At 38.0% G+C, this 12,503-nt stretch overlaps 1 protein-coding gene across 1 annotated transcript; it reads left to right on the top strand.

Moving 5' to 3' along the window:
* The first annotated feature begins 327 nt into the window (after window positions 1–327).
* LOC119985327 (9-cis-epoxycarotenoid dioxygenase NCED1, chloroplastic-like) lies at window positions 328–2,527 on the top strand. The gene has a single exon (XM_038829593.1). The coding sequence runs from the start codon at window positions 415–417 to the stop codon at window positions 2,203–2,205; it is 1,791 nt and encodes a 596-aa protein (XP_038685521.1). The 5' UTR covers window positions 328–414; the 3' UTR covers window positions 2,206–2,527.
* Window positions 2,528–12,503: the final 9,976 nt, after the last annotated feature.

The following is a 12,503-nucleotide window of genomic DNA, read 5'->3' as shown; positions in this document are numbered from 1 at the left end:
GATCTGTTATTGACGGCTTAGTTAGTTTTTTCAATTATTCAATCGGGTTTTTCGATCGGTCCTCATTGTTTAACAAAAACCGATCAATCGATCGGTTTGATTCGTTTTTATCAGCCTTAAGTCTGTGATTGCTCCAAATTTAAGGAACTTTCTGTTCTCTCTTTCTAGAATATATCTTCTTTTTTTTTTTTTGTAGAAAAAACCTCAATCCTTTCTTGGTAAAATTACACGTGGTGTTCTCTTACATGCTTGTGGTAGACCCCACCTTTCTCTATTCTCCCCCATATATACCCAGTCCTCTCACCCTCAAAAAACCCAAACCGCCAAGCCAAACTCAAAGTACACATCAACATTACTCTTCATAGACAATCAACCCTCTCAATACTCTTTCTACTTTGCCAAAATAGCGGAACCATGGCTTCTCCAACATCAGCAACTACTACTACTTGGATTCAACCTAAATTTTCATCTTCTTCTTCTTCCTCTTCACGCCATTCTTCTTCTTCATTGGTGGGCTTCGGCTCCAGGCCCATAGGAAAGCCCAACAAAGTCACTTGTTCTCTACAAACACCTTCAATTCTGCATTTACCCAAACAATCCCCCGCCTATACGCCATCAACACCCGCTATTTCTGTTCCTTCCACTGATAAAGTTCAACCATGGAACTTGTTGCAGAGACTGGCAGCTATGGCTTTCGATGCTGTTGAACAAACTTTGATTTCTAAAGAACAACAACACCCACTCCCCAAAACTGCTGATCCTTGCATTCAAATTTCCGGCAATTTTTCTCCGGTGCCTGAACAACCCGTCCGACACAATCTCCCGATGATCGGGGAAATCCCAGAATGTATTCGAGGTGTGTATGTACGGAACGGTGCGAACCCACTTCACGAGCCGATCGCCGGTCACCACTTCTTTGACGGGGATGGAATGATCCACTCTGTCAGGTTCGAAAACGGGTCTGCGAGCTATGCCTGCTGGTTCACCGAAACGAACCGTCTGGTTCAGGAGCGTGAATTGGGTCGTCCAATATTCCCAAAAGCCATTGGGGAACTCCATGGACACTCTGGGATAGCGAGACTTGTGCTGTTCTATGCTCGAGGACTATTCGGGTTAGTCGACCCGACCCACGGACTTGGTGTCGCCAACGCCGGACTCGTCTACTTCAACAATCGACTACTAGCGATGTCTGAGGATGATTTGCCTTACCATGTTCGTGTCCTTCCCTCCGGCGACCTGAAGACCGTCGGTCGATATGATTTTGATGGGCAGCTTAAATCCACCATGATTGCCCACCCGAAAGTCGACCCGGTATCCGGCGAGCTATTCGCTTTGAGCTACGATGTTGTCCAGAAGCCGTACTTGAAATATTTCAAATTCTCCCCTAATGGAACTAAATCTCCTGATGTGGAAATCCCAGTTGATCAACCAACGATGATGCACGATTTCGCGATCACAGAGAATTTCATTGTCATCCCCGATCAGCAGGTGGTGTTCCAATTACCCGAAATGATTCGGGGAGGCTCTCCTGTAGTGTATGACAAGAACAAGATTGCAAGGTTTGGTGTTCTGGACAAGAATGCAAGTGATGGTTCTAAGATTAAATGGGTCGAAGTTCCTGAGTGTTTCTGTTTCCATCTCTGGAATGCGTGGGAGGAGCCAGAGAGTGATGAGATTGTTGTGGTTGGGTCATGTATGACTCCTCCAGACTCCATTTTCAACGAAAGTGACGAAAGCTTAGAGAGTGTTTTATCCGAGATTCGGCTAAACCTCAAGACAGGAAAGTCCACGCGACGCCCGATCATTCCAGGTCCTGAACAAGTCAATCTGGAGGCTGGAATGGTGAACCGGAACCTGCTCGGTAGAAAGACCCAGTTCGCCTACTTGGCCCTCGCAGAGCCGTGGCCTAAAGTTTCTGGTTTTGCGAAAGTGGACCTTGCTACAGGTGAAGCTACCAAGTATATCTATGGAGAAGAGATGTTCGGAGGAGAACCTTTGTTTCTTCCTAGAACTGCCAATTCGGAAAGGGAGGACGATGGGTACATTTTGGCTTTCGTCCATGACGAGAAAGAGTGGAAATCGGAGCTGCAAATCGTGAATGCCATGACATTGGAGTTGGAAGCTACTATCAAGCTTCCATCTAGAGTTCCATATGGTTTTCATGGTACCTTCATTGGTGCAAATGAATTGGAGCCGCAGAAGTAAATAGTTGTCCAGATAAAAGAATGGACTATTAGCATTACAATATGAACCAGAGGAAGTATTGCCAGAGGGATGCTTTTGCATATACAGGTCCCCGGAATCTCATCTGTTTTACAGCAGCAGCAGCAAATCCTTTTCGAAACTTTTTTTTATTATTGTATGTATACTTTGGTTTGTTATTTGGAAGTGAGTGGTTTTGAGAGGCCCAGCTTGTAGCTTTGTGGGTGTCGGTAAAAATGAAGCTCAGCTGGTCTCTGCTTACTCAAAAATTATGTTCATACTTTCCAAGAGAATATGTGATGTCTATGCCTCTGTTCTCTCTTTATTCATGTGCGTTCCTTACTTATTTGAAAGATATACACAGGTTATGATGGACTTCCCTATCAATTTTTTTGCTTTGTTTAAGATATTTTCAAATTGCTGAGGCATTTCTTCCTGGAGAATGCAACAAAATGGGCCAATAGTTGTTAATGAAGGATCAATCCTAATTTTTGAGATTTGGGTTCCAATTCCCTTCTTTAATTTTGTAGATTTCAGTGACTATTTTGGAATTAGTTTTGGTGACAATGGTTCCTTTTAAGTGCATCTAATTTGGCCCATAAGTATTTGTTGACCAAAATCTTGTTTACTAATGTCACATTGGCAGAAAGTCAGACCGAGATGATATGAAATTTGCCTGAGCAAGTGTCTTGTCTCATTTGAAATATTGGATGATTCCATTGGAACAAATGCTATCTTTTCGGTGCTTCAAAATATAATTAACCTTATCCGTACTTAGATCATCTTGGTTAAGCTACTATGTGGTTAATAGCAAATCATAACATACACAATTATGTGAGATGAAATCTGCCCGACTAAGTGTTTTGTCTCATTTTGAAATATTGGGCGATTTCGCTGGAACAAATGAACCTATTGACCGACACCAAAGTGTGTGTGTACTTACCCCAAGTGTAGTGTATCGACAAGTAATAAAAGTCTGGTATCATATCCACGAGGAAGCAATGCAAAGTTGGTGGTGAATGAAATACAAACAACTTACTAATAAACGTAATGAATGGCAAATAAAAGTAAGTAAATGAAATAGGCCGAATGACTCGGTAGTTCGTAACTAAAGTAAGCAAGAATTGAATTTAAAACAATTAATTAAAAATCTAGTCTCTAATCCGTCCCGGTGGCTACTTGATTCTTATACTCAAGGTATCATTACAAACACAAACAACCATACACAATGCATCGTGCAATACTATCAATCATGTAGGCCATCGGACCTCTTGGTCTACGATGAACGCAAAGGGATAAACACCTGATTTTATGGATTAATGTTCCCCCTTGAGGCTCGACTTAGTTAACACCCTAGTTTCACACTCATAGACCAATAAACCATAACTCTCCCATGCACATTCCATAATTAACCCAAAACCCCATCATCAATACACATAATTAACAGCTATACAATAGAAAACTCAATTAATTAAGGAAATCATGCATATATTGAGATTTCATAATTCTCAATCAAGCATATTAAATTGAATCCCTAGACTAGACAATCCAAGAACACAATCAACATGCTATTCACATACACTCAATCACACAAATATCACAAAATTAAAGGAGAGAGATCAAAGTTATGACTCTTAAAGCATACCTTGAGTAATCGAAACCTAGCACCTACTGTTCGGGACTAGAAACTAGAAAAAGAACTTAGCCACTCATCATAATGAACATAAACATCAATTTTATAGAAGAAAACCAATGTTTACAACCAAAATCACAATAACTAAGCAAAAACCCTAGAGAGAGAAAGAGAGAAATTACAATGGAGGCTCAAAGTTGTGGAATGGAATGAATGAGGTAGCCCCCAAATCTTAGGGTTTTCCCCTCTTTCTACAACGAAAAATACCTAACTACCATTATACAATCATCCCCCATTGATTACATTTAAGATTTGCCCCAAATGCCCCTGAAATTTCAGCTCAAAAAGTTGCAGATTTGCGACAGGTGTCCGGACGCTTCTTAGGTGTCCGGACACTTTACACATTTTGAGATTTCAGAAGCCTCTGACTCTTTTTGCGAAGGAAGTGTCCGGACTGTACAATTGGGTGTCCAGAAGGTAGTGTCCGGACAGATGTATTTGGTGTCCGGACACTTGATGAATTTCCAGCTCCTCTCTCCAGCTCCAAACATCTTCAATCCAGTCATTTTACCCAGTTTTATGTAAAACCAATGAGAGACAACCAGAAGAGTAAAATTAACTAAATTAAACATAAATACACTACTTAAGTGTTAGAACATCCGAATAAAAGAACATTAGGACCTCAAAATAGAGGTCCGATCACTTACGGTAACTGAGTTGTAACACGCCCTATCTTTCGGTATTGAAAAGTATAATTAACCCTATCTGTAATTAGGTCAACTTGGGTTAAGCTACCATGTTGTTAATAGCAAATCAAAACATACACAATTATGTGAGATTCAGAAAGAGAGAGAGCTATTGAAGTTTTATGCGTCTGCCGTCATTTACTATTAAGGGAATGGAAGCAAAATCAATGAATATTAAGGAGTGGTTCCAAAAGGGATGATAAGAGTGCATGGGTGGAGAAAATAGAACACCCAATCACAATAAAAAGCAACAAAGCTCTAACACCTTAGCAGCTGAATAAGTGAAGCATGACTCAATAACTATCTATCTTTGCTCAACTTGCATATGACCATTTTTAATGAAAGTCAACTTCAAAAAGAGATTCAACTAATCACACTCAAAGAGTTTACTTTAAATTGGTCAACCCAAGAAATGATTCTACTATTAAATTGCATGAAAAATGCGACAACATGGATCATAAAATGTGATTTATCCATGAAACCCCCAAGTGGTTTGGTGCTTGGAGGGTCCATACGTTCCCCATTCATGGGTTTCTTTCTCATCGTGGTGATCATCTTCTTTGTCCACTACAACATTAAAGAGAGAGAATGGAGGATAAGTAGTGTACAATGTCTTCACTATTAATTTCACAACTTGTTTTCTTTGTGCTCTTGCTTGTTTCGTCTGTATATGGTGCGGGGAGTCAGTCATGGCGACATTTTGTTCTTATATTGATAAGCAAGCCAATATGTGCATCAGTGTGTACATGCAATGTGCGCAGTGGGGATGGACATCAGACATTGTCCAACTTGAGAGCTATAAACCATTCATTGTCTCAGTTCGATTCCTACTTGCAAAAACCATATTGGTGTAACCAATGTAGTCGTTATTAATAGCCTACAGGTCACCCCACGTTGACTAAAAAAAACGTACATAAGAATCCATCACATAAATCCATCTACTTGTAAACCTTCAATGATTTTGATACATCTACCTCCTGCATGAACGACGAATAGGTACTTTTAATATTGTCTTTGAAAGCTACAGAGGCAGCTGTCGGTTATTCATTTTAATATTAATGCCCGTAAATTAAATGACATCAATCCACAAATTAAGCTATCGTAACAGAGTCGAAGTCATGAAAGCGAAATTGTTGGCCGACTATTTTGCAAAATCACTCCATTATCTACGCAAAATAATATTACGCATATGTTCATAAAAAGACATTAGCTTCATAACACGAGGGAGTCGCCAGGGGCATATACAATATTTTAAGTTAGGGTGGGCAAAGTTATGTGAGGGTTTGGGAACAGTGTCCTCATAATTTGTTTTGGGTTATCTATAAATTATGCATTCGAAAGTAGAGAATACAATATTTTAAGTTAGGTATTTCAAGATAGCGACAGTGAAGAATGTCATATGAAGGCATGTGTTATAATGCATATCATGATTGTACAATATCATAAATCATGCCCTTTCCGCTGCGATCTTCCTTCAGCTTCCCTCTAAGTAAGATGATCCAGAGGAGCTTCGACAATGAACTTCAGTTGGTGCCCTTCTTGTTTTCTTGGGCCTTCTCCTTGAAGGCTTTTGATCCCTTAGTTATGGGCTTGTGTAAGTTATGTGGGCTGGTTCTCTCATTAGTTTATGATGGGTCTTATTCTTGAGGCCCAATTTACTTGTATTAGTTACCGGAAATTTTATCTACACACCAAAAAAAATACTAACTTTACGTTATTTTTTAATTTTTTTTATAGTTTACATAAATATCATTGTATAGAATGACATGTTAACCCTTAATCGTTTGATCCACTATCTTTTCAACTTTCTTTCTCTAATTTCTCTCATCGACCTGAAGAAATTGGAGCTTGCCATTCGACGCATTCATTGTTGAATTCCAAATCTAGCTTCCCAGATATTTTGTCTACGCCTTTGTTCTTAGTACGTTTTAATGGCTGCCTAAATGGTCTTATATCTACGATTTTTGAGGCTTTGACTGGGTATAAATATACTCTTTTCGTGTAATCATTGAATTTACCCATCCGTCTTGGTGCTTCTTCAGAGCTCACATCTCGCCCTCCGAAATCCTTGTTCTTGGTGCTTCAACTGGTTTCAAAAAGTAAACTTTGTATTGTTTGCTTAAAATTGTTGGGAAAAGGTGATAATTTGCAAATATTGTCTTCATTTTTTTCTCTGTGTTTTATAGATATTGGGTTCTGATTAATTCATCCTATTACGAACAATAGACGAACAATTCTTCTCTCTCATTTTTTTTAAGTGAGAACTAGGTAGTGGTTAAATCGGTATGATAAGACGACCCATGAATTTGGGATAAAAGAGACAATGTGTGTGTAAACTTAATGATAAAATTTCTAATGTTTTACACATCAAGGTTAAATATGTCTTTTCACTATAATTTTGTATGTAGACTTATAAAATTTCCCATTAGTTACCTTTGTTTATTCTGTCTCATATAAGTCTCTTCTTTGTAGCCGTTGAGATATACCTTCTGAATTAATGAAATCAGTCTTCTTCTTCCTCTGTTTCTCTCTTTCTTCTGATACTTCTTGATCTTCTTTACCTACATATAATCAAAAGACTTTGTTATTACAAAGCATAACATTCCAAGCAAAGAGAAACAAATATAGACAGGATCCATTATCTATTCAAATAAAAGCAAGGTGAACAAGGGAATTGTGTTCATATATAGACAGGATACATTATCTATTCAAATATAGACAGGATCCATTAAGAACAATGTTTTTCTCCTTCCCTCTGAACCTACTGTCATTGTGTTCAATTCAGAGAACCCAAGTTTGTAAAATCCTTTGTACCATTTGTGTTAGTATAGGTTACAAAGTAGAGAATTTTCTCACTTCTGCCCAGTATGGGACTATCCCACAATACGTGATGATGCTAAATACATCATTTTAGATAGCACGTAGAATGCTTTATGTTGCTATGTTTTTGCTATGGATCTTGTAATGCCTTTGCATTCCCTTTCGGTCCAATGTGACTAATCTTGGACCTAATGGTAATAACTGGACCAGGCTTAAAACAGAATAGGCCCAATAATAAAGAACAAGATCAAACTAAAGCCCAACACCCAAGGAAGAAGCCTTCAAGTCAAAAGGCCCACAAACATAAGGGTACTTGATCAAAGAAATCTACTTACTCTTACCATAATACCCATTGCTTCTAAGCCTTAGATATGCATAGAGGTGCTTCTCTTGACTCTCCAACCTAGGCAGTTTGGTTACTGTCAAGATATTCCGTCTCATAAACTGACCTTGATCAATGAAGGCTTAACTGAAAGAGCTAATTTCACTAAGGTTGAAGTGACTGCCATTACTATATTGAGTTTCTACTATCTTTATTCTCATTTTCCCATCGCCATACCATCCAACTTGCTTGCACAGATGCTTTCATCTCTTGGTCGAAATATACTCGAGAAACATGTTTGATTGCATAGGTAGTTCTATCTTTTATTCTTCATGTTACTGACCTTATATTTCTTTTTCTGCAGCTCCCCCTTCTCTGGAAAGATATATCTCCTCCTCCCAAGAAGCCTAAGCTGAAGAAGACTAAGTACGCGACACACAATGGTGTATAACTTACCACAAGAGGAAGGTAGTTGGCAAGTAGTAAAATCCGGGAGTTTAGAGTCGAACCACAACAAAGCAAATGTAAATTTGAATGGATGCAATAAAAACAACTCGAGATAGAGCTTATCACAACGAATAACAAATGTAGTGCATAAAAGTAAAAGAAGACCACAGGATCAATCATCATGCAATTTTTGTAACCGAACTAAAGCTAATTTGAGGAAAATAATTAATTAAAAAGATCTAGCCTCTAATCCTTTCCGATAGACGTTAATTTCTCATATTCAAGGTAAGACACACAATCGTACAAGTGCAATTGAAATTGTGGCTTTAGACATCTACACAGATATGGCAAGACATCGGATCACCTAGTTTACGATGAAAGCTTAGGGGTATCACACATAATCTATGAATTAACAGTGACTCGGCCGTGCTAACACCTTAGTTCCATACTCAAAAGCTAATCAACCATAACATTACCATATTCATTCCATGAATGTCAAATAAAGTCCAATAATCAACTCATATAATTGATAATCATACAATTAATGGTCATGCAAATAAAATCCAATAATCAACTATAACACCTCTAGACTCTCGATAAACACTTAGAATATAACATACCAAATATTATATATGAATGTTCAAATCAAGGCATTGCTTAGTTGTCAAATTAGGTTCACACTCCAAATCTATCAATCATAACATTAGCATGTTTGTTTATGTGTATGTGATGTAATAATTCTCGCAAGTGCACAGTGTCTGCAAGTACGAGGTCGATTCCATGGAGACAAGTTAATTTAATTAATGTACCTAACTTGATGAATGATTGAGATTTGTGGGAGAAGGAAGAATGATTGATGTAAATAAAATAAAAAAAACAAAGAAATAAAATTCAAATTTTGTATCCAATAAGAGAAGAACACTAGGGCAATGATTTCACCTAGCAATCCTATCACAAACATTCAATTAACAAACTCATAATTATGGTTCCAATTCAAGGGTTGATTATTTCTAAAATATGTTAGTTCGTTCGTTCACGGTGCCAACAAATATTATTAACAATGGATTAATCCTATTCGGTTCGCAGTCGTTAACCCAAGACTAATAACTCATTATGATCTAAAGAACTATAACAACCAATCAATCCCCAAAACCTTGTTCACGGTAGTCGATAATTGATTTCTTTAATTCCGATTCCACTAAGACACGTGAATTTGGTTCGTTCCTTAGTCCTAGCTAGATAAGCCTAATTGAGCATTCAATTGGTGATCAGATAATCAAACAAACAATAGACTATAAGCATGGTAATTAATGACATGAATCATTGAACCAAAATTATGCATTCATTAAATCGAAATACTTGCAATATTGATACTAAACTACATCAAGCCCTAGCAAAGAGGTTTAGTTACAACCCATCATCCAAGGGACCAAAACAAAATCAAAAAGAGAATTCATAGAAAGAAGATGAAGAAACCCCCTTGGGATTGATGGAATTGCTGTTGGGTAGGAAGTCTTGATTCCTTGTAAAACTTGGAGAGAAGGAGTTTTGCTACTTGAAAGCTTAGGCAAAGAGTGTGTCCAACCCTAAACTCGTGGCCTCCTTTTATACTAAGATTTTAGTACCAAGAAAACCTAATTCTAAGTAAATTTGAAAAACTGGTTCGTCGGGGTCAACTTGAGTGAAAATGGCAGCTCGAGCGTTGGAAAAATCAACTTCTGGTCCTGCAGCTCTGCTGTACTCCGCTTGATCTCTCTGGGACGCTTGAGAGGAATACTAGGCTGCTTAGGGATGGCAACGGGGCAGGGCGGGGCGGGGCGGGGACGGGTATGCCATCCCGATCCCCGTCCCCGAACTCAATCCCCGCCCCCTTGAGGTTCAGGGATCCCCGAACCAGAACCCAACGTGGATGGGGAACCCCCTAAACCCAAATGCTATTGTTTCATATGATAGATATGACTACTATTAATGGAATATACTTGTTCATAATGTTACTTTTAAAGACTACAGACATAACATCAAACCAAGATAAAAAAAAAAAGGAGCCAGGAGCCTAAATCACAATTCACACACCAAGAGGTCCAAGATACCTCCATCACCAGTTCACCACCATTATTGTCTACTGATATTTATAATTACTTAATAAATAATAAACCATCAATGGTTCATCACCGCTCCTCGCCTCCTCCTGCCCAAGTTGCCCCTTTGTAGGCTTCGTTAGCACTAGCACACAAGCCATAGCATGTTGGTCTTTTGGTGGTTCCTGGCTTCCTGCATTGGCAAGATCCTAAAAAAAAGATAGATAAATAGCCGTTAGCCAATTACACAAATATGTAAAAAGTATACTACGTGTTCATCATCATAGTCTACAAAGGGCAAACTACCTGCTAAGTGCAAACTACATACTTCAATTAGCATTCTCCACAATCCACATTTATGTTTATGGTATCGCAAGGCTCTTACAATATGAATATAATGCAGTAAATAAGAGGGCAATACAATAAGCACCGATAAGAATAAAAAAACTAATATTACCTCCGTGTCAGAATCATCATCAAAATTTTGGGGCTCTGAAGTTGTAGACTCTGGTAAAACAAACAAAATAACAAATATTAAGAACTAAAAAATAATCATTATCAAGAATTGAAGACCTAGAAAGGTTTCATTTGAAGAATGGTACAATACCTTGACTCCATAACCAATCTCGGGTACACATCAAAGCCTCCACAATTTTGTGACGAAGCCTACTACGGTGAGGACTTAAAATCCTCCCACTAGCATTGAATGTTGATTCTGAAGCAACGGTTGTCACAGGAATAGACAACACATCCTTAGCAATATCTTGCAAAGTAGGATACTTGATGCCATTCGTCTTCCACCAACACAAAATATCAAAGTCATGTGTATTTCTTGGCAAAAGAGATTCTACTAAATAGTGATCCAACTCCGACATCACATGTTCATTGGTAGGAGTAGAATCCATGAACATTTCAAATCTTGTAGTATAAGCACCACGCTTGGGAAGTGGAGGCCTTGAACTTGATAAAGAAGTATGCAAATCTTGTCCTTGATTAACTCCCTCGGATAGTTTATCTCTCTTTTGGTACTCTTTAACCAAGTCATACAACATTTGCCTTATTTTTTCAATCTCCGAAGAAGATGTGCCACCATAAACAAGAGGATAATAAAATTCAATCATTTTCATCTTGTACCTCGGATCTAGAATGCTTCCAATTGCCAACAAATAGTTCATGATATCCCAATATTTGTCAAACTTCACCTTCATTTTTGATGCCATAATTTTGACATCACTGTCATCAACTCCAATCCATTCATCGATTGCCAACTTGATTTGGCAAATATATGAGAAGAAAATATTGATAGTAGGATATAAAGTTCCTGAAAACGACTCCGTAGCATCAAAAAACTTCTCTAATTTCGAACAAATATCCCTAACTTTGGACCACTCTTCTTCGGTGGGAACTCTTTTATACAAAGTCTAGCATTGTTTCAAACGTGGAAACCCATCTTTATAAATCAATGTAGTGTTAAGCATTAAGTAGGTAGAGTTCCACCGAGTTTTACAGTCAAGTTTCAATTTTTTAGTGCTTGGAACTTTCAATTGACGTGCGGCCTCAACAAACTTGTCATCTTTTTTTGGGGTTGCTGTCCAAAATGACACACTATATGGAATTTTTTCAATGCTATCATTGATTAAATCCAATCCATCCCTCATAACCAAGTTCAAAATATGTGCACAACACCGCATGTGAAATAGTTTTCCTTCTAAGATAAGTGAACTAGGAGGAATCTTGTCTAGGATGACTTCAATCATAGCATCATTAGTAATGCAATTGTCAACAGTCAAAGTAGACAACTTATAGTCCAAATTCCAATCCAACAAGCAATCAACGAAAGCATTTGCAAGCACCTCAGCAGTATGTGGAGAAGGAACATATATAAATCTACAAAAAAAACAATAATAATAATAGTTAATAATAGTATTGGTTTACCAATAATAAATACATGTATAATGACAATTACCTCACAAGACGACTTTGCAATTTCCATGAAGCATCAATGAAGTGTGAAGCGATGGTCATGAATCCTCTTCTTTGATTACTTGATGTCCACATATCGGTTGTCAATGCAATTCGGCTTCCATTTGATTCCATTAATTTCATTGTTTTATCCCTTTCATACTCAAAAATCCTTATGGTATCACTCTTGACTGTATTTCATGAAACCACTCTAAATAATGGTTGTAAAGCATGAGAGTACCTTTTAAAGCCCACATGTTGAACCATAGATAGTGGGTAGTCATGCAAAGCAA

This window comes from Tripterygium wilfordii, chromosome 19, assembly GCF_013401445.1.
Source record: "Tripterygium wilfordii isolate XIE 37 chromosome 19, ASM1340144v1, whole genome shotgun sequence".
Taxonomy (NCBI): Eukaryota; Viridiplantae; Streptophyta; class Magnoliopsida; order Celastrales; family Celastraceae; genus Tripterygium; species Tripterygium wilfordii.
The sequence above is the reverse complement of the archived record's forward strand: the minus strand, read 5'-3'. Positions and strand labels throughout refer to the sequence as shown.

Bases quoted from the DNA above. Each gene is read 5' to 3' on its own strand.
- LOC119985327 (XM_038829593.1), top strand. From the start codon at position 415: ATGGCTTCTCCAACATCAGCAACTACTACTACTTGGATTCAACCTAAA.